This window comes from Pecten maximus, chromosome 4 (genome assembly GCF_902652985.1).
Source record: "Pecten maximus chromosome 4, xPecMax1.1, whole genome shotgun sequence".
Lineage (NCBI taxonomy): Eukaryota > Metazoa > Mollusca > Bivalvia > Pectinida > Pectinidae > Pecten > Pecten maximus.
In genome coordinates, this window is record NC_047018.1 from 35,660,454 (window position 1) to 35,684,909 (window position 24,456).

General features: G+C 34.8%; 1 protein-coding gene and 1 long non-coding RNA gene across 2 annotated transcripts; both read right to left on the reverse strand.

Annotated features, from left to right (window-relative positions):
- Window positions 1–6,870: 6,870 nt before the first annotated feature.
- LOC117324854 lies at window positions 6,871–9,463 on the reverse strand. The gene is made up of 3 exons (XR_004532075.1): window positions 9,213–9,463; window positions 8,394–8,519; window positions 6,871–7,185 (listed from the first exon to the last, which is right to left on the reverse strand). It is a non-coding gene; the product is annotated as an uncharacterized LOC117324854 (long non-coding RNA).
- A 1,437-nt stretch (window positions 9,464–10,900) lies between these two features.
- LOC117326518 (monocarboxylate transporter 14-like) lies at window positions 10,901–20,050 on the reverse strand. The gene is made up of 9 exons (XM_033883274.1): window positions 19,861–20,050; window positions 19,201–19,344; window positions 18,925–19,058; window positions 17,915–18,134; window positions 17,494–17,619; window positions 12,689–12,898; window positions 12,082–12,225; window positions 11,746–11,879; window positions 10,901–10,978 (listed from the first exon to the last, which is right to left on the reverse strand). The coding sequence occupies exons 1-9, from the start codon at window positions 20,048–20,050 to the stop codon at window positions 10,901–10,903; spliced, it is 1,380 nt and encodes a 459-aa protein (XP_033739165.1).
- Between the last annotated feature and the right edge of the window lie 4,406 nt (window positions 20,051–24,456).

The following is a 24,456-nucleotide window of genomic DNA, read 5'->3' on the forward strand; positions in this document are numbered from 1 at the left end:
CTTTTTCAAACATTAGATAATATCAAACATTTTAAGTATATTAAAAATGTGAAAACTTCTGATATATCCTTCAGATAGAAATATATCTTAATTGTATCTAATGCATTCTTTTAAAGAAATAGGTAAATACGAAAGTAATACTCCAAGATGGCGTCAATGTGTTAAACAAGAATAATATTTGTTCATGCGATATCTATTATTTTCACATTGAAAAGCATTTATAGATTTACTAACATTACAAATATGACAAGTTTGCATCTAATGCAAAATAAATCGATATCTTGAATATCGTTATTTAGTATGGCATCAAATAGACTGACGTTTTTATGGCAATATTTACTGCCTACTCGTCCCATAAATAAACCAAACTCGCCCCAATTATCCTAACTTGCGTTAAGGATGCGCAATACTAATCCGTGTTTTTTTTTTAAACAAACACGCACACACACACACGCAAGCACAAACGCACGCACACACGCACATTTTCAATATGTTATATCAAGCATTTTCGTGAAATTCAAAAATGGAACAGAAAAATGCAACATAAATAGGGGGGGAAATGAAATAATATGAATGAATTAAAGCCACATACTCCCAAAGAAATATACATCAATGTTTACATTTTGACCTCTTTACATATTTTAGACTTACTATATACCTTACAAATTATCGCGAATCAGAAACTGAAGGAAAATGTGTATTTTTGAAAGTATAGGGGAAATTCCCAAAATTAATAACTGGGTCCGATGAACCAAGTTTCTATCCAAATTAGTCCCACAATGCAACGGGCGGGTAATTATCAGTCAACAACAACAATGGCGAAACGCTGAAAGCATATTCCAGCCAAAAACCGGACAGATTCTGCCAAAAAGAAACGTAAAAGGGACTGGAATCGGCAAAACCTGAGGATTTCCTTAGGAGAATTGATTCTTTTGAATTTAGCAAGAGAAGAAAAGGGAATAGACTCGAATTCCTATTTTGCCGGACGTCTATTGGATTGCTGGTTAGCTTTTTCCGTATTCCTCATACATTGTCAACTTTACCGATCTGATTTTTTCGATGTTTTGATTTTAGTTGTATTTTTGTTTATATTGGGTAGTTATTACGAAAATAGTTTGCTAATTTGTTCAATTGAAAGCATAATAGGCAAGTTAACGCCTACTCGATATGAAAAAAGGGCCATGTAGTTTATATGCAGTGCAAATTCTTATATAGCCTCGTTCTCGGCTCCGTGACAAATCTCACGAAAAAAATAAATAAAACTGCGAGTTATTTTTATACACTGATGTCTCAAGGATCTCCCAGTCAAGCGTCCAGTGTTAGGAGAGCGTGAATGAGCATCTTGGATTGCCATTAATACATGTATGCAACTAGAATTTTAGGTTATTTGGGAAGTATGTGACTTTAACTGTAATACTGTAACGCGAACCTAGTCGGCACTATCAGGCCCATTCCAAGTGTCTCTTGAGATACAATGTAGGCTGTGTAGCGCACTTGCCTAGTTCGCACGGGTTTCCTGACAATTTGACCTTATCAAACCTAATCTCAATCAGAATGGAATCAGTATTATTTACAGATGATTTGTCTCAACGGGGTCGTGCTGCTTGCCACGGGACCTCCACACAACAATACCAATATAACGATAATACGATAATTTACCATTGTATAATAGTTTATGAAAGAGGACGTTACTAAGTTGTATTTTTCAAATAAAATATGTTTAAGCAAAACTAACCATAATATAGGCACTGTGGTAACCTTAAGCTTGTCAGTGCCCAGTACTTACAAATCAAACGCGTCTACTGCAGATGTTGCATTGGTTACCTTGCGCACCGACGATACAACAAACACGGGAATGGAGTAGTGACTACATTGTGCACCGGCTCCACACAGCGCATGCCAGTCGATTATATAAACACATGACCTTTCAACCCCGTATGTAAATGAGGAATCTGTACAGGCTGAGGGAGCAGTTTGAAAATGGTGTCCTGAAGGAGGAATTCGGCGATGTTTTCATGGATTATTGTGTTTTGGATGTAACAATTCGTATTGAGGGACACGGTAGGTTAAAGATGAATGTTTCTATATGATGGTAGTATACAGTATGCGCCGTGTCTGAATAAATGTGTTTTTTCGTCGATTGAAGTGTGGTGGGGTGCCGTTTCGTTCGTGGTAGAGTTGCCAGCCTTGTACTTTCAAAAAGTATTTATACCACTGTCATATCAATTTTTAAATTCATATTTTCTATGCAAGCGCCTGTGGCTATTTCTGGCTAGGCGATTAGGTGCCGTTGGTCGTGAGTTCGAGGCCCGGTTAGGGCACGTATGAGTCATAAAATTGTCTTATAAAACATCGGTTATGATATGATATGCATTGTTCTGTTATTTTTTGGTTGAAGCACGGGCATACATTAGAGTAACAGGAAGCAAAATCACTCACTAAGACCGTTATTTGAGAGAAGTTTAATTCCGGAGTGAGCGCATATTGGACAAGTTAAAAAAGCGGCTTCATTTTACACACAGGGACAACATTTACAAAGATCGTTTTCTCTTGGGGTTTTTGGCTTATAATAATTAACGTCCTCGCATTAGCTGTACTTAGATACGAGAACTAATGTGAAAGTGTGCGATACATTTCGGAAGTTAGACTAATACAAACAGAATGGACTCTACATTGTACATAATTGTTATGATACACACTGGGCAATGATATTAAGCTGTTTGCTGTGTAATATCACATATTTCACAGACATACTTGGAATATCGATATATATTCGGTCATGTAAGTAAAATATGTTTCTACCACAATACGTTGTGTTATTCCACTCTCAAGCCATTGTATAAATGTGCCGAGTGTTGGATATATATGTTATATTCCACTAGTGGACTATGACCTTCCCGTCTTTTGATTGGTCAAGAATTCGAACTTTGACCCGAGCTGCAATCGTTATTGACGTCATCAATGATCGAATGACGTCACATCACCGCTAAAGTTCATGTCTTTTGTAACTTTTAAAAAATAACTTACTCGTGTGAAATAAATTCCATATCCATCAACCACTCGTTGTGTAACCTCTATATACACAATGTATGATATTACAAGGGAACCAGGTCAATTTTCATCTATTGTTTACTTCATTTATACGAAGAAAAAACTGTATGCGCTGAGAAAGCGCGGGAATCAGTGGTATAATATTTTACGTTGAATTCTTATGACGTCACGCTTGACGACTATACTGAAAGGGCTGCACAACTCAGTAGCTATTAAGGGTTTCTATTGTTACCTGGGAAGTTGAGCTTTCAAAACTGTTATCTAATAATAATACAATTAAAACAGTACTATACACTGCAGAGGTACAGCAAAATACCCTCTTCTCTCACTTCATTTTGATATGCACCGAAAACTAAGCACGTTCCGATTTAGGTAACCAACAAAATATCTCAAGCCAATTAAATTTGCCAGATACATTTACTTCGTCAGTCAAAATAAAAATAGAAATGGCAACTTTTAAGTAGATCATGTCTTTGACATGTGTTGTGTGGATATTTCAAGAATTAGGATAATTTGAACTGACTTTCAGTTGCATGATGCTTGTTTTGACGAGGGAGGAATCATTCAGATCTCACCGTATAGGAAATGAGATTTCAAACATGGCTGCCTCTTCTGGAGGCGCGAGACTATTCCCGCGGGACATGATTTCAAAGTTGAAGGGTGTAGTATTGATATTGGATATATAGATAAGTAAATAAACAGATAAACCGGCAAAGTCCAGGTTTCTTCACAATTTTGGGGAGTTTCATTACTTTTCTTTGACGTTTGTTGTTTTAGTGTTGTTTTTAATACCGACACTTTTATAGAAACAAGAGAATAATATTTTGAAACGTAAAATCACAACTCTATCGCAAAAACAGTTCATTATACTGGAATTTCTTCTTTAGAAATGCCAATACATACATATTTACTAGCAGAACCTATTTAGAGTGTTTGACCTGTGATAGACGTGGTTGGCAGTGATCATTCCATGACAAAGTATTTATCTGCATTAAAATTTATCTGCCATTTAGACTCCCATTTTTGTAGGTTTGGTAGGTCTTCCTGAAGTTGTGTAGAATCAATTTTGGTATGTATAGTTGTGAAAAACAGGCAATCGTCAGCAAAAAGCAGGGCATTTGATTTTAAGCCTGGTAAGTCATCTATGATTAGTAAAAGGGGAGGGGTTCCAAGAATCTGCCTTGTGGGACACCAGAATTAACAGGGAATGGATCGGAAGTGCAATCATAGACTATTACACGTTGTGACCAGTTTTGCTGAAAAGAGGAGGTAAATCAAGGCATCAGTGGAGTTCCTAATACTGTCGTAATGGAGTTTTTAAGTAAGCGTTGATATGGGACTTTATCAAATGCTTTGGAATAAATCTAATAATATTGCATCAATTTGGTCGCCGTCAGCTAAGGATTCGGCCATGTCTTGGAGTGTAATAATAAGCTGTGAATCACAGGAATGATTTGATCGAAAACCGTGTTGGTTTCTAGACAGAATATGGTGGTGGTCCAGGTAGGACCGTATGTTGCTGTGCATTATATGCTCCAGGAGTTACTACTGATAGATGATTGAGGCAGAATAGTTATCCCCCTTCTTATAGATGGGGACAATGTTAGCCTCAGTCCCTCACGTTGCGCAATACCAGAACAGGGTTGCCAACCTGTAATTAGCCCAATGTGGGAGCTCCCACATTGGGCTCTTCAATGTGTGATACTTTTTTTCACAACGTCGTGGTGTCACGGCATTTTATTAAACGTTTTTACGTGAGTTTTTTTTTTTTTTGTCTCGCGTGAGTGAATTGGCGACCCTTCCAGAATATATTGTGAGCTGATAAAAAGGGAGAGAAAGTTCTAAGGAGAAACATGGACAGAGATGTTATCAGGCCCAGTGGTTTTGTGGGTGTTGACACCCAAGGACGTCATTCCCTGAGACCGTGATGTTAGTCATGGTGAGGTATGGACCAGGGTTTTTTTCAGGAGAAATTAATTCAGTGCAAATTGTTCTTTTAGATGAATTTTTTGTGCTGAATTTAATACAAGATGGTGGCCCCCATATAAAAAAAGTTGGTAGAATTTGGTTCCATGGTACCTTTAAGGCATGGAATGGACAATTTAAATTCGACAAGAACGATTTCGTGGTCTGCAATACAAATGATGGATCATTTGTCATGAACAGATCAAGGGCGTTGTCTCATTTATTCTAACCCAAACATTTCGACATAATTTAACGAGTCGAAGTAGAACGCAAAACAACAGTCTGAAAGTAGTTATAGATATTTATTTATCATTTGGCAATGGCATATTGTCCATCAATGATAGTAACGATTGACATGTTGGGATGTAAAGGTCTACATTCTTGTGTGCTTATTTACAACAACAACAACAACAACAATAACAACAACAACAACAACATATATCTGAATAGTTTCTTCATATTTTAGAAAGAATTTAAACATGTTAGGTTAGTTGTGTTTATTTTGATAATGAACAGTATATAAGTATTTGCCATGAAAAACAACTACTTGAGTATACAAGAATGCATACTGTTGGTATATTTATCACAACGAACAAACCAAAAACGGATCTCATACGCTAGTATACAAACGGTATGAATACAATTCTGGATGACAGATGAATAGAATGTAATTTCGTATCTAGAATATCGCTTATAATATTTTTCATAACAACTACATTTCTTATGATAAATGTGTAGCTTCATAACTTGTGAAGTTTTATTTTTGTTGTGGTGGTGGCTTAATTACAATATGTGTGACTAAATGATAACTTTAGAGAGCTCTCTAGGACTGTTGATACAGAAAGTAACTGGCAGCTGTTTTTACTTTTTCTTTACCGATTACAAGGCCATTTGGATCTTCACTGACTGAATCGATTTCAATTGTAGTATACAGTCTCATAACTACAATTTGTTTTACTAAAAACATATGCAAAGTGTATTTGTATATGAATTAACCCAATGATACTGTATTCCTCTGCATATCGAATATCATTGATATCCTTTTGTGGAGTGTATTGCCTGTTTTTCTGTTTGTTTGTTTGTTTGTATTGAAATTATCAAAACTGGTCAATCGGTTATACTGTATGTCTTGCCTCAGTACAACTGCATAACTGATCTCGGAAAATCAATCTGCAAAAATAGACATTAAATTTGAAATAATATCAAAGAATAAGATATTATTTCCTCACAAGGAATGCCACGCTTACGACATTCAAATATACTGCAAACGTACTCATTAAAGCGTATTCAAATATGAGCGAATAGCTGAATTCTAACAGAGTAATTAAATCATGAAATGAATACACTAAGCGTAACAACAACTTAACGGAAGACCGAAAACCGCTAAAATAAGAGTACTACTAAATTGTGGACGTTTACGGTAAGTCGCGTGGAAGGTACAATCGTCACGTCGACAACAAACAAATGATATAATACAAATACAAAACCATATCAACATTGGATATAAATTCAAACAGGATACAATAGTGATGTAAAATTCTAAAAGGAATGATTTTTTTTTTACAATACATTATTCAATTCAATTAATCAGTTATGGAATACAAATGGGATATACATATATATATATAAATACAAAGTTTTTGATTATACAAATACAAAATAAAGAAATATAATGTGAAATATAGAATATAAATACTGAAATATAAAATATAAATAGAACATTATACAATATAAATAATACAAACAGAACATAGATATTGAAACATATGGAATACAAATAAAAATGATATACAATACAAATTCAAAGTTATGTATTACAAATAGGAAATATACAATAAACAGTAAACTCCCCCTAATGCCAACAGATTGGGAACATCAAATTATTGAATAATGCAACGTTTGGCACGCCATCTTAACCGTATAGCTGCCGCTTTTATTGTTTCTTATCGTAATAGAATAATTCTACATGTAAGTATCAATTGTAGTGGTAGATCTCCTGGAAATGTCCTCTGAAGTGCGTTCGCATGTTTTGCATTTAGTTAGGTATTTCCTTGTCCTCCCATCTCATTACCGTCCTCAGTGGAAGGCACAGTAATCCACCGATCCCTATAGCAGCCCCAGAGTAGTAGAATGTCACATTGTAGTACCCCGTGATATCAGCCAGGGACCCTGAAATGTACATGTCTTGTCAATCATGGCCATATTTCTACTCTGATCTCTCAATCTTTGTTACCGCTACTTCATGTTCTGTTTTGTAGATTACAAGCTTGTTTATTGGGATTCTTCTGTTTAAATTAATGCTGATTCTATCAAAATATTCGTGCAAAGCTGACATTATGTATCAAAAAAGCTACACACCATACTGACTAAAGAATACTGAACTCCATACCATAAAGACTAAAATATCCCGAATTGGCAGAACCACTCCATACCATACTGACTTTAGTATACTGAATTGGCACAGCAGCTCAATACCATACTGACTTAAGTATACTGAATTGCACCAGATATTTAATGTTATAATACAATTGAACTTCAAAGATTATCTATGTGCAGTAATGATAGACATTTGTTGTATTCCAGATTGAACAGCCAGCAGTTATTACACAAAGAAAACAATACATTGTATGGTGTAAAAATGAACGATTTTGTTGTATTTTGGTTTGAATGTACATCTGTATATAGTTTTCACTTCCTACACATTTCATACACTATGAAAACGAATGAAAAAACAAAGCAGATATGACAGTTGTTTTGTACCAACAAACTATTATGTAATGTTAATCAAATGTCAGAATGAAGAGTTTGCTACTTTAGAACTTAGTAGCATACTCAGTTTTCCCAGTATACTTAAAAAGATATCTTTTGCTCGCCTTGATAAAATTACTTTCAAGCAATACTTGAAAGCGTTGGTCCGCTCTCACTTAGAATAAGCTTCAAGTATGTGGAGTCCTTATGAATGGAAGATATCTAAACCATCGTAAAGATCTAGAGACGAACCACTTAACAGGCTTAAAGTATAAAGGATTTACCCTATTTGCCCTTACCAACGTTAATTTACAAATTACGAGTAGTCACAATTAACGTCTATAAAATAATCAATAGCTTATATGTCATTTTTACTGTAGTAAAAGGATGCAGATCGCAGAGACAATCGACAGACAGCAGGCAATAGCCTTGGAATCTCCAATGTCCTTAAGCAGAATACACAAGAGAAACCAACCAAGATCATGCAGTGTTTCAAACAATCAACATGCAGTAAGATACAACAGGCATATTCTTTCCCCGCTCTTGAAATGGTTTGTATGAAATCATATGTTCTCAAAGCTAGGTTAGACCTTTTAACAGTATTAATATTGAACGCTAAACGATCTAACCTGCTATAGGAGATCCAAGTACCAAGGCTATCCCTATCCATAGGTTGAGAATACCAAAGGCATTTGGAAGTCTCTCCAATCCCTTCAACTCGACCGTGATAATTGAATTCAGTGTTGAAAATGTCCCTTGATAACAGATGATAATAAAATCGGTATATTTCTTATATATCACAATGAAAAGAGCGACTGGAAACAATATGTATAATGGATACATAAATCAAACGGCTCTTTCCTGCTTCAGTTTGAAATTTTTATCGTAATTTATAAGGCCGATTTCCTATAAGATGAAAAAATAGTAGATGAGTAGAACAATGCATTAAGAGTTATACAAACAAAAATGCCAATGTGAATCAATGATTCATGAACCTCAATAAACACAAACAGTTCCATTTAACATGACCCCGTATGCCCATCAGTAATCTTTATATTCATCTCATATTCTAAAATGTCATCTTTTGTGGTTTCATTTGACATTATGTATTATTACCACGTGTGAAAATATTTCTGATTTACAGTTTGAAAAAATATATGTAGCAATGCAGCATTGGACTATTATCTTAACAAAACAAAGAGTCAGTTCAACATACCTATAATAAACATCAGCAGTGCTTTTAACACGGCACTTCGAAAAGAACCCGTAAGACTATCAGTAAACTCAACTCATCTCATATTCGAAAAGGTTATCTTTTGTAGATACATTTGACGTGTTATATACTTTAGTAACCACGTTTGGACATATTTTTGGTTATAGTTTTGAAGAAAAAAAGTTGGAATGCAGCATTGGACTTTTATCAAAAATAAATGTCTAGTTCTACATACCCAAAACTCCTCCAAATATGACGGAGTACGCCGCCAGGATACCGAACAGACGATAATATGGCACAAAACACGTGGTCACTCCACCAATCGTAAGCGTCACACTATTGACGAGGATACAGTCGACCCATGATTGGTCAGATATTTTACCAATCACAATCTTTGACAAAGTGTTAGAAATGCCGATGATAGATATCAGAAGAGCTCCTTCCCGTTGCTGACATCTTCAAGTCATGCGCAAGTATTGGTAGGAAATTGAAAGGAATGAAAAATCCTGAAAAAGCATTTTAATTTATCATTATTTACACTTCATATACATACATTCTATAATTATCAATACAATATTAAACTAAATATTAATATTTTACCTTCAATTGTATACAGTGTTTCTTTTCAATTCAATTTAGATAGTAAGGTGACACATCGAAGTGACCGGTACGTTAGTCTATCATCGTGTTCTATTGTTTAACGTCCTATAAATAGCCAATACCACCCAAGGACGGCCACCCTGTGTGCGAGCATGCGTGAGGTAAATGAGTGTATACCCTGGGAGGTTACGCTTTTTTCGTCATTGTCCCCTTGTGATAGCGCGGAACTGATACTGACTTCACCTTACTGAAGCATACTACTCAAAGACAATCCAGCAGGACAACCAGATCACATTATACTGACAATGGGTAAATCAATAATTTTTCTTCCAAACTGTCGAGGTTAAGTCAGAGCAGCAACTTCCATTTTGATAAACTCTGGTATGCCAGGGGACAGAATCCAAAGTCTTTATATCAAGGCTAAACGTGAGACAGTGTCGAGGAAGAAGAAAGTTGTCTTAGATCATGCAATTGGGAAAATAGGTACGATATTAATCACCCTACCTGCAGTGTTTGATATATAGGTCAAATATGAGCACCTCTTTTAGGCCGTTAAGGCCTTGAGGCAGAAATGACAATTTTGACCTTGAAAGTAGGTCAAGGGCATTCATTTGAACAAGCTTGGTAGCCCTTTATCCAAGCATGCTACAGGCCCAAAATTAAGACCATTGGCCTCTTGGTTATTGAGAAGTTGTTGTTTAAAGAAACTTTCAAAATGGCATAATCGGAAGTGCTATGGAAAAACCGTAGGCATCAAAATCGCTGGAATGACATACTGCGTTGATCTACGTAGTAAAATTAAAAAGTTGAAAAAATTTAGTGACTCTTGACCCCAAAGTGAACTTCTTCATTTGACCTCTGACCTTAAAACTTACTATTAAAAAGTTAACCCCAGCCATTATCTACAAATTATTTACACATGATCACTATATATTTATTTTAGCTATTACCACTTAAATCTTTTAAGATATGACGGAAATACAAAATGGCATAACACGATAACGGCAAATAAACCGAAAAACTAAAGGTATAAAAATCATTTGAATAGTATTTTTCTTTTTACCCGTTAGCTCACTTTTTAATTATACTTATTTGTACATGTATTAACATGATGTGGGGACAATTTAGCTCTAAAGATATTCTACAAATAATATATTTGTTTAAACCCTGTAAATTCAAAGGTTTTCGAGTAATGGCCATTTAAAATTTTTTAGGTATGACATCATGGTGACCATATTGGATTCTTGACCTACTTATTGATAGATTACCACACCCCTTTGATATGTGCCATACAATGTAAGCGAAATGTTATTGGCATAGCTTTTACCATTGTGAAGCAGTTGTTGCCACAGAATAGAATGAAGAAGAAGAAGAAGTCTTTTCACTTGTTGGTACAAAACCCTAATAATAAGACCAAAAAAAACATAGTTAGAACCTTTTCCAAATAGCATCTAGATGCTTAAGGGGTATCTAAACAGTAAATCCAGTCAAAACAGCGATATTTTACAAGCCTATGAATTCCTACTATGGTGCAATTGAACAGAATTAACTTGATGAACTTTTAGTATGTATCATGGTAAACTGTTGGACTTGCTGTTGACTTGAAATTTGTTAAGCTGTTTGTAAATTTCATCAAAACATGCGAAAAATGCATGTTTCAGGGGGACATAATAATCTCATTTGTATTGGTAATTTGTGTGACTTATTTGATGCTGCGTCTTACCACAAAGTAACTCTATCGCAAACAACTGTAAGCATCTACATAAAATAATCGGTGATTTGAAGAAGCTACATATCAAAACAAACATTTTTGATTTATTACATGACTATTTTTTTAATATTTATTCGTGTTTGAAGTTCATAATTATTCTCCTATATAGATGACCCTAAGAGAAAAAACAGCAATGAGGCTTACCGAGAGATACCAAGAAACACGAAGAAGAATATAAAATGAAGGTAGGACTTGTGAAGAGAGAACAGCCGAATAAATCAGAGATGGATTTGCATATGGTCTTCAAACTCGGGCTTTCTTTCACGACGTTTTTTGTTTCATTATCTTCCTGGTAGTGCAATGGACGAAATAATGACGCAAAGACAATTCCGTTGAGAAAAATTCCAGATAATATCCAGGTAGCTCCTTTCCAGCCATATGTCTCCAAGAGTACTACCGACAAAGGTGGGAAAGCGAAGGTTCCTATTCCCGACCCGCACATCGCAATTCCAGTAGCGAATGCTCGGCGTTTGCTGAAGTAATAGTTGATTATGACAATGGAGGGAGTAAACATTAACCCAAATCCCACACCTATAAATCAAAGAAATGACATTATCAGGAAAATACAATCGACTACAATCTACAATGACAAAAAGCATATTCTTTTCAAATGTCCAAACCAATTAGTCACTTTTTTTTGTGAGATTATTACATCAGGACATAATCAAAATATATCAATTTAGATTATACTCCAAATTCATACAGGTGATTGGTTCTACTAGGAAGTACACACCAACAACTCCTCCGTACAGCAAAATCATGACATTCAGGTCCACGGAGAAGGTGGACAGGAACAATCCCGCACTGGATACAACCGTCCCAAATATCGCGACCCCTCGACAACCGAACCTCTTTAGAGCAGCGCCAGCAATAGGTCCTGAATTACAATGGAGAGCATCTCTCAGTAGATTGTGGATTTAAAATGCAAATACAATGTTTGTGAATCATTAGCGAGAGAAATTCGACTACATAAAAATGTTTTCTTGTGTCATATAGTAAATATATCGGGTTACAATATTTTGTAATATTTGAATTAAAAAGGAAATTTTAACGAAACAACGCTAGAAATAAATCATAATTCAAAATCATTGAAAAGAAATAAACAGTGCAAATATACCAAACACCTGCTCGATAAATAGGTGAATGGAAAAACAGGTGTAATTTTGTTTATTGCATATATCCGGTGCAAACGGCATTTCAAACAATACGTAAGAGATACATATTTCACATACATATATTATTTAATGTACAAGTACAAAAATGTAGTTTTAATAATAGATAGATGAAGACTTTATGGCATGATTGTAATGATAACCATAGCAAAATATAGGGATGTATACCTAGAAGGAAAGTGGTTCCGTTTACAACTGAACTTAGCAGTTGGGTTTTCCAGTTGCTGCCTCCAAAATACACCAGGAACTCCATGAAGAACACACCGAAAGAAAAGCAAATTCCGTCAATGAGAAAGTTGAGCATAAGGGAAGAAAATGTTACCATCCAACCCCATCCACCGTCTAGGGGTCCAGACATCCTGTTCTTCTTGTTTACAGCTGTGATGTAACCAGAATTCATCGTGTTACACTTGTTGAATGCGAGATGGAAAAAAATGAATAAGTTATTTATTTCATCCTATTATATCCTTTTGCAAGGTTTGATGGTCCACTGTTGTTATATGATGTTTTCATTTTACAACTGTACACTGATGTTGGAGTTTTTATGTTCGCATTGCTATCACGTTCTCAAAAGATTGTGCAAACGACATACGATAAGTTAGCATTTTTAAAACAAATTGATTTGGACTCAGTGGAGCAAACATGAATTATAATGCGCCATACAGCTATTTCGTCTTTGTAGGATTGGTCAGTGAAACGAAGTGACCAAAAACAAAACTCAAATACTACTATATCAAAAGAAATGCTATAATCTAGATGAGGGGATGCAAAAGACCCATAAATCAATCTATTTTGGTCTTTTCAATATTACTTTTCAGAAAAGTATTACGTACATCTATATACTGTGTATGTAAAATAGATTAGAATAAACCTAGGGGACTAAAAATCCACTAACAGTACTAGTAGCCACAACCTGAAAGTACACAGTAGAGCAAAAGGAAATATACTGCATATTACAGATGTTTTATCCTTCTAGGACTCGTCAGTGAAGCTAGGGGCCTAAAGTGTTAATAGTAGGAGGCGACCAAAACAAAACTATATTTGGAAGGGGATGTGTAAATTTCCCATAGTTCAATAAGGTTTGGTATTTACGATCAATTTCATAATTTTCTATCTTGCATTTGACCTACAAACCTATTTGTATCGTGTCGTAGTCGATATCGAGAAAAAAACGCCGTATACTTTTTTCTAAGGGGATGTATATGTGTGAAAGTGTCAATGTTGCTTTGTAATATTCATAATTATGTATCCAACCTCTTTTTTTCTTTTTCAAATGAATCTATTTACATCGTTGTAGGCGTTTGGTATCACATATAAGCAAGAGACCATCCATATATATATATAAATATAACAAGGTAGTTAATAAAATATGCTTGAATTGAAAATAAAAGTTAAGTGCATGATCTGATATCACGCTATGTTCTACATTTAACTTTTATCTCGTTTGAAATAAGTGTTATAAACACTCAAGGTATCAACATTTTGTATTTGGAGGCAATGGTTGCAACAGTTGCTATGTTGGTTAATAATACCATCAATACGTTGATGACTAGTGACATTCAAATTGCTTAAAGAGGTGATGATTTTGTAGACAAATGGTCAAACTGTTGTACTTTATATGCTACAGGTGTTAATTTCCTACTTACCATTAACCTGCTATATGTCCTCTTTAATACGTTCACATTAAAGTCAGCGAGGTGTATTGTGATCATGAATCTCAAAGGAACAACAAAATACTTCATCCACAACCTGAAATATCAGGGGAGTTACAAAGCATACTTCGACAGTGTTAGCGTGTTAGCGTATAACTTAAACGTGGTGTACTTTCGCACAATTTGTAAATTTGTAAAGGTTTGAATTGGTGAAATTTCAAATGATGTCAACTATATTTAGTATAGAAATTAATCCTGCATAAATTTGTATTACGTGGAGATATGCGGGTGCAGGAAAGTGTTTGCCTCGGAACGTATGCGTATTCAACCTTCGTATTTGCATATAATTTTCTAATTCTTTGTATACCGCATTAAAAAATCTACACTTGTAAAATGTAAATTATCGCTTGTATTGAGTAAACAAAATGAAAGACAGTTATATCGTCTGACCTCGTTTGACATGTGTCCTAGTTTCGACAGTTTTTATTTAAGTTTTTTATGCTTCTTCGTAGATTTCAACGTAATATAATACGCGTTGAATTATTTGCCTCATTTCGTAGTTTCACATGACTTGTAAAATGGCTTTCAGTTCCATAAAGCTATGGTCATTTATGGTAAATTTGACACCTCCGTCAGCATACGTCACTCCTACACAGGTGTTTAGTTTATGACCTCACCGCAATCGATTGAAACAACTTGTCGTGATATAAATGATTGTATACAAACATAATACATGCAACTTCCCAAAGTTATGGTGGTTGATTACTGCCATATCATGTTGGCGTGATAGAACAGACAGCAACTGCGGCAAGGTGCCAAAAATAATAGCAAAGTTTAGGATTTTTTTTTTTTTTGCATGAAAGACACCAAATATACAACATCTTATTATAGTGCAAACATACTGGTTTGGTGCACTCAATTTTGAGCGCATAGCTGAATTCAAATAGATTAATGCAATCATAAAATGACGCGCACGTAATACTTGCCATTGATACATTATATAAAAAGCCACAATTAAAGCAAATTCTATTTGGCGGGAAGCCGAAAAGCGCTAAAATAATATCATCACTGAAATATGTATGTTTACAGTATGTCACGTGGAAGGTAGCACTTGGTGACGTTACAAATCACGTTATCAATCAGTGGGTTGTGGACGTATATTGAAGTAAATCTCACTTTCCAATTTTAAAACATAAGAAGAGTTTTTAACGGTACAGCTGCCGCTTTTATTGTTTTATATCTAAACAAATAATTCTACATGTAAGTATCAATTGTATCGGTAGATCTCCTGGAAATGTCCTCAGAAGTGTGTTCACTTGTTTTGCATTTGGTTAGGTATTTTTTGTCCTCCCATCTCATTACCGTCCTCAGTGGAAGGCACAGTAATCCACCGATCCCTATAGCAGCCCCAGAGTAGTAGAATGTCACATTGTAGTACCCCGTGATATCAGCAAGGGACCCTGAAATGTAAATGTCTTGTCAATCACGGCCAGATTTCTGCTCTGACGATTCTAAAATATTGTTATCATTATTTTTTTTTTTTTTTTTTTTTTTTTTTTGTAGATTACATGCTTAATTATTGATATTTTTCTGTTAAATCTAACGGTAATACTATTCATATTATAATGCAAAGATTACATCATATATCAAAATATCATTTCTGGTATCGTGATACCTAGTAAAAAAGAAGTCGAACGTTTCCATTCCTGTTTTGCAGTGTGTACAGAACTCCAACTTAACCAATTTGGTACACTAGCTCCGTACCGTACTGACTTAAGTATACTGAATTGCAATAGATATTTATGTTTAAGTATTCTCTCTTCAGTATATCTTTGTACTATTTTGACATGCCTTAATTCAAAACAATGACTTTCGACAGATTTTATTAATTATATTATTGTACATCAAAGATGATCTATGTGCGGCAATGACATACATCTAATTTATCCAGATAGAACAGACAGCAGTTATTACACAAAGAAAACAATAAACGTTAAATACCTTAAATAAAATACCCGGATTTTACAACTTACCGTCAGTCCATATTTTTTTTTATATATTTTTACGTACCAGAAACCCCAAGCTATCTATTTAAAAGTACGCGACACCAGCGAGAACTACCCAAGATGTCCGATAATTATTAAACCCGTATTCACTTAACAATGTAACGCTTAGTTAAGTATCAGACGACTATTGACTAATTTGTGTGTAATCAACCCAGTTCTTGTGATCACTGCTTAATACGTAACTGTGTATGTAATTAATAACATGCATCTTTCAATGAGTCGTCGTTTCACGTAACGGTGTTACAAAGCCGATATCCGTGTTTACCCAATACAAGAGGTCGTAGAGAAAAAGCAATGTACCGTTATAAAAACAAAAGCTACACATTGTAACACAGGTAAACACCCGGGGCTATGACCTGGCAGCGGTCACTATGACTACGCACAGTGTCAAGCGATAGTCTGTACAGCTGTCGACACGGGTGACTTGCCCCGACATTTTTTTTCTCCTCGTGGTGAAAAAATCGTCCGGATTATTGAGGGAAATTTACTAATGAAAAGTACGTTCCGTTCCCAAAATGGGCTTCCGGAATCGGAATCCGAATTTCCGGACTGGTGAGTACAAATAACGTTACGGAAATCCGTTCCCGTGCATTTCCGTCCGGACTGTGAGTTTTCCGGACTATCGGCGTCCGGATTATCGCGGGTCCACTGTATTGCATGATGAAAAAAGGAAAGATTTTTTTTTCTATTTGAATGTAATTAAAGTCTTCATTTACATTTATTTTTTTACAGTATGAAAACGGATGGAAAACAAGAGTTTGAGTCTCTCACTTATTAATATACTTTGGGATCTTGGCAAGATTACTTTCAAGCAATTATTTAAAGCATTTGTTTGCCCAAAAGGATGAGAAATCTTATAAAATGAAAGATATTGAAACAATCGAAAGGGTCCCGAGACAAGCCACTAAACTGGTCCAAGGCATAAAGAATTTACCTTATAAGCTTATTGTGCCAGACTTAAAAATAGGTCTGCCAATGCTAGTTTACAGTAGGTTTAGAGGGATGATAAGTGAATAAAGATTGCGATAATTGGCAGCAGCCATATGCTTTGGCTTTCCAACGCCCTTAAACAGAAGAAGACATCGGAGAAACCAGCCACGATCCTGCAGTGTGCCAAACAATTAACTGGACCTTTCAACATGCAGTGAGAAATAGCATATTCTTTCCTCGCTCCTGCTTAGATTAATAATGTGTTCTTATATCTATGTAAGGTTTATTAGCTTTATCGATACTAAACACTAAATTTTTATCTCACCTGCTATAGGAGATCCAAGTAGTATGGCTATCCCAATCCAAAGGTTGAGAAGACCAAAGGCATTTGGGAGTCTCTCAAGACCCTTCAACTCTATCGCAATAATTACATTCAGTGTTGTAAATGACCCTTTGAAACAAATAATAGAATCGATATATTTCTATGTTTCTGTTCAATTAACAAAAGACTAATGATTTCATAAACCACAATAAACATCAGCAGTGCTTTTAACACGGCACTTCGAAAAGAACCCGTAAGACTATCAGTAAACTCAACTAATCTCATATTCGAAAAGGTTATCTTTTGTAGATACATTTGACGTGTTATATAACCACGTGTGGACATATTTTTGGTTATAGTTTTGAAAAAAAGTTGGAATGCAGCATTGGACTATTATCAAAAATAAATGTCTAGTTCTACATACCCATAACTCCTCCAAATATGATGGAGTACGTCACCAGGATACTGAACAGACGGTAATATGGCACAAAACACGTGGTCACTCCACCAATCACAAGCGACACACAATTGATGAGGATACAGTCGACCCATGATTGGTCAGATATTTTACCAATCACAATCTTTGACAAAGTGTTAGAAATGCCGATGATAGATACTAGAAGAGCTCCTTCATTGGCTGACATCTTCAATTCATGTGCAATTATTGGTAGGAAATTGAATGGGACGAAAAAACCTGGAAATAATTACTGCTGTTTTTCAGAGTACTTTTACACATAGTGAAATATATAACAGTACATTAAATATAAATCAATATAAATCATTATTTAAGTTGAAATTCAAGAAAGATAAATTTAACAATTTTGCAAATGTTTCTTTCCGGTTCAGATTTCATAGTACAGGGACACATTGGCTAGTACATTAGGCTCTCGCCATGACGAACAGTGTTTGATATATAGGTCGTACGTGAACACCTCATATAGGACGCTCTCAGAATAATGTGACTAAAAGGAATTTCGTGGTTCGGGTATGACTATTACGTGCAATATCATCCAAAAGTACTCAAAAGTGGACATAGTCTGAGATATTTCATCATCAAGATCGGCAAATGGGAAAACATTAGCAAAAACTGTAAAAAAAAAGTATTATATTTTTTATGCTTCCTTCTATGAAAATCTAAAAGCATAAGAAAGAGGTGAAGGGAAAGTGACAATGAGACTTACCGAGAGATACCAAGAAACACGAAGAAGAATATAAAATGAAGGTAGGACTTGTTAAGAATGAACAGCCGAATAAATCAGAGATGGATTTACATATGATCTTCAAACTCGGGCTTTCTTTCACGGCGTTTTTTGTTTCATTATCTTCATGGTAGTGCAATGGACGAAATAATGACGCAAAGACAATTCCGTTGAGAAAAATTCCAGATAATATCCATGTAGCTCCTTTCCAGCCATATGTCTCCAAGAGTACTACCGACAAAGGTGGGAAAGCGACGGTTCCTATTCCCGACCCGCATTTCGCAATACCAGTGGAGAATGCTCGATACTTATTGAAGTAATAGTTGACGATGACAATGGAGGGAGTAAACATTAGCCCACAGCCCACACCTGTAAAGCAAAGATATCAGGAAATACACTCAGTGTCAAAAGCAAAAAAGATGTTGTTTTCAAATGTCCAAAGCAGTTATTAACTTTTGTGTGAGATTATTACAAGAGGACACAATGAAATATTAATTAATAAATTACACACCCACAACTCCGCCGTACAGCAAAATCATGACATTCAGGTCCATGGAGAGCGTGGACAGTATCAATCCCGCACTGGATACAACCGCCCCAAACATTGCGACGCCTCGACAACCGAACCTCTTTAGAGCAGCGCCAGCAATAGGTCCTGAAGTGTAATGGAGTACATCTCTCAATAAATTGTGGATTTAACGTATGAATTCCATGTTTGTGATGCATTAGCGAGAAAAATTGACCTACAGAAAAATGTATTTTCTCATGTCATATGGTACATATATCGGATTATTTAAATATTTGTTTGTAATATTAACAAGGCTGTGAAACCAACAGCACAATAGATATCAAATTTAATTCAAAATCAATGAAAAGATTCCTCAACAGTGCAAATCTACCTAGCACCTGATCGATGGATGGTTTGATTGATAAAACAGGTGTTAAGTATTTATATAAAACAAAGTGTAAGTAACTATAACATAATAGGTTTAAGCATCACTTCAAATTTTACATTACATTTACAAACTATATGCTGGATTTAAAAATATGTGCACAATGTACAATATGATAGTGTATCAGTAACACATATAATTTAGCTAAATAAATAGTTATGAATTAACACATGGCATGGTGATATTTGTTTCTAATTGACACAAACATACGGATATACCTAGAAGGTAAACGGTTCCATTTACAACTGAACTCAACAGTTGCGTTTTCCCGTTACTGCCTCCGAAATAATCCAGGAACTCCAAGAAGAACACACCGAATGAATGGCAAATCCCGCCAATGAGAAAGTTGAGCGTTAGGGATGAAAATGTGACCACCCAGCCCCATCCACCGTCAAGGGATTCAGACATCCTGTTCTTCTTGTTTAGAGTCACTAGAAGTCACCGTGTTACACTTGTTGAATACTTGGTGAACAAAAAAAAAACCAGTAGAATATATGTTATTCATATACGAAAATAATGATGAATTTTAAAAACGAACATAGGTGGGGTTTCAAAATGGCCAAAGAAGCCAATACGATATCTTGTATGTGCTATTGGTAGCCTCTGTAGTCCTGCATTTAAAAATAGTCATTTAATTCCAAACAGGTACATACGCAAGAATATATCACCCTTTTTGTGCCAAAATTGGTTTTGGGGGGAAATGCTACAATATCAGATCTTTCTTTTTTTTTTAGAAAATTAAACGCTAAATAGTTTTGAATGGACTGGCTATGGAAGACATTCCAAATGGCATTTGTTCGCAAAAACTTTTTTTTACACAAAATGCTTAAAAAACCTATTATAATGGCGGTATACCAACTGTTTTAGTGTTTTGGTATTGTGTTAATGGTTCAAACTTTCCTTTTTCGATAAAAATGATTAATTTTTATCTGTTTTGTGACAATATGCGTTCTTAGTTTAGCAATCAAGTTGCGTAACTTGTTAATTAGGTGCATCTTCGATTGAATTGGATTAATTGTATAGCCATGGGAACCAAGTTTGATGGCACAAAGCAGTGTATCGGTGTGTATTCTTTAAGTGTAAAAATTCTTTAGGCCGAACCTTAAGGGAAATACACATTGCTTGACATTAACGGGTCATGTAAAAGACCAAAATGTTTCTCCGGACATGTAGTTTCTCAAAGTCATCAATTATTTGCTGTCGATGCTGAATGCTTCATCTGAAGAGTTATTTTTGGTAAGATTCCGCAACGAACAATTATGAGCCACAAAAGTTATCAAACCTGAAAAATAGTCACACGTGTCTGTAGCACGTAACAGGAGCATTTTTTTTTATTGTATCTGACTTTATTATAAACACTTATTCTATTTTGACTTTGAAACGCAAATGAAGGTTACACAAATATGGCATAAAAGTAGGCATTTCAATTAATAAAAAAAATCTTATTGAATACTATTAAGACATCTAATCATAGAAAGAAGGATGTTTTCAAGACAAATAGTTCAACTAGGTTGTCTGTGGCTTTTTCAGTAATATGTAGCTTTTATATCAAACTCAGTGGTGGATCATCTTTTTTTTCTTGCCATGTGTGACATTAACACCGCCATTTGCATTTTAACGTAAAGAACATAATCAGTGTTCATACGTATACAAAGTCATATCAAAGTCAAGTAAAATATTTGAGTTACGTTTTTATCGCATATGGTGGCAAACTTATAGCATTCAAATTCCGTTTAGAGGTGATTATGATCACATAGGTATACAATATATGCCATCGGTCAAAAGTTCCTACTTACGATTTGTCTGCTCTAGATCCTCTATATTTTCTTACGTGTTTTGCATTGTGATCGTGGATCCGACAACTTTGACCTACATTTCAGAATGCCGTATACATTCTGGCAATTGTTGCACTAATCGGTGAATTGCGCGGACGTAAGTTGATACACCCGATGTTTGTCATACTCTGTGAAACGTTCGGAATGTGGGATGTGAACTTTTGATGCTACCTAGGTTAAGAAAAATTGTTTTATATTATATCAGAAGAAACCTTGCATAATTTTATATTACATATTGGACATATACACCAGATCTGTAAACCTCTGATCACATTCAACCTTCTGCTTTTATTCATTTTTAAGTTATATATATGTAAATCTGATTACAAAATCTATGTAATATTAATATATAATATTACTATATATAATGTAATATGTAAATAATCCTTATTTGCATTAGAAGAAAATATATATATATATACATATAAGTGTATAGAGATGAGCGGTCGTTGCCTCTTGTCGTATTATGTACAAGGTCACGTGATTTGTCATGTAATCGGAGTAACACGCTTTCAACCCCGTAGTATAGTCATTTATACTAAATCACTCCTGCACACAAGTGTAGTTTATGTCTGTACAACAGATTCCTTCAACTTGATTTATTAAAACCAAGTTGTGGTGATAGAAATAATGTATACATTGGAATTAGTAACACTACAAAAATGTGACACATATATACACTACAATTTGTAACACATATATACGCTACAATTTATAACACATATATTCACTACAATTTGTAACACATATATACACTACAATTTTTAACACATATATATATCCCAATTTGTAACACATATATACACTTCAATTTTTAACACATATATATATCCCAATTTGTAACACATATATACACTACAATTTTTAACACATATATATATCCCAATTTGTAACACATATATACACTTCAATTTTTAACACATATATACACTCCAGTTAGTAGATACGACGGGATCGGGCACACTGTGGTATCTTATTGTAATTTTAGTGGTTATGTGCCTCACATGTAACCTGTTTTGACCTCTAGAATCAACCGATCAATCAATTTATCGTCATTTATACTAAATTTGATACCACAACCAGTATACATCAGAATTGTTTCGATCTCCTAGGGGGGAAATTCAAGCAGAGAAGCCAAAAAGTTTCTAAACAAATGTTTAAATATAGAACAGAATGTTTATAATTACTGGATTAAATGGTTATTTTGTGTTCATCGGTTGTATAACGTTGATTAAATTGAATAAAACACGTCTTTAAAGATAGACCCTACTTAGTGTACAAACGTAATTATGATATTTAGAACATACAATATTGGTAATACATGTATCTCCCTCATTATGCATGTGTCTTCAATTAGGCCAGGTTGTAAACGAAAATAGGTTATCCAACTAATAATATGATCAGCTTATTTGATCTTTAATATTTGTTGAAATAATTTAGATATGACATTGTATGCAAGGATTCCTGAGGCTACACTTACAATTTGAATATTTAGGACTTCCAACTCGACAGGAAGGTATTCAATCTCGTTGTAAATTGGTAAAATATGATTATAATGAATGCCATCGATAACCACCATAAGGTAATATAACACTACATGCTACCCGCGGTATTCTTGTTAAGTTATTCATATGCTATGTGTTGTCGAGGAGACATCATACACTTATCGTACCGAAACAATAGGCTAGTTTTAACAGTCCATGTTTAAATCTATGCTTTGGTCATATTTTGCATCTGTTTTCTCAATTTTGATATGTTCGGAATCTTTGTATCGTGTAAGCATCTGTTTTCTCGGTTTTTCTTACTAGCTGGAAACACAGCTACTTCTTATGCCAGTTCACGTTTTGAGTGATCAAAATGCATCCCCATGTATCATCATTTACTTATTTCGTTTTTTCTGAACGTTGTGCTCATTTTATTGACCCTACTATAGACGACTGGTGACTGTACTGAGAGCTAGTAAGTAGCAAGTGTTTTATCTAGTGATATATAAATGACGATACTTCAACATAAAAGATCTTACTTTTACTTAATGTGGCAATATTAGTTATATTTTTCATTTTATAGGTCAGATTTCGTTATAAATGTACCCGTCGATTTCGAAATAAGAAAACATATTCTATTGATAACATTCTAATACAAATCGCAATTTATGTAATCGAAGGCACACGACAAGCTGTTTGATTGGTATCAGGAAAATTACGCCGGGCAAATCGCGACAACCAAGATAAAAAAAAACAAGGATCAAAGTCGGTCAATTCAACGATATGACGTCCTAATGCTTTTGTTTCATTACTCGAGCGTTGCCATACATGTACAATTATCATTGCCTATCAATAGAACACCCTCTATCAACTGTATTTTAGTAATGCTTTAAGATCGAAGGTCACTTTGTGTAATATAGGTTGCCTGGCTGGTGAGCGAAGGATCGCTGGTTCAAGTTATTTTTTTGTATTCTTGAACAGCATATCTTGCTATGTGTTCCAGTCTATTCAGCCATGCATATGTGAATGTAGTGAACAAGATCATAGCGGAAAAGAGCACCAATCTCAATAAAACAAAACAGGTACATGTACATCACGTAAGATAATTTATACTGGAATCTAGGTGAAATTTATTCTAATACTTACTTTTTCATATTTCTTCATGTAACCCTGCAGCTATGCTTATGATTTTGATTTTTTTTTTGTGCGGGAATTCATAAACAGGGAATGATGGAGGATGATAAAACTGGTTCTGAACACGAAGAAATTTCCCTTGGAGACATTGATTATGAAGAAAAAGACGAAGATGGCCACTCCAAAATTCTACGCTATCATGTCCAGGATTCCTTTATAACAGAACTTCGACATAATGAGGCCACACGTTTCAAGGTCATTCTTAGCGTGTGTGTTACCATCGCCTATTCCATGTTGGTATGCAAATTATTTGAGTGTATACCCTTTCCATTGGCGTCATTGTATATTGAATAACTATTGT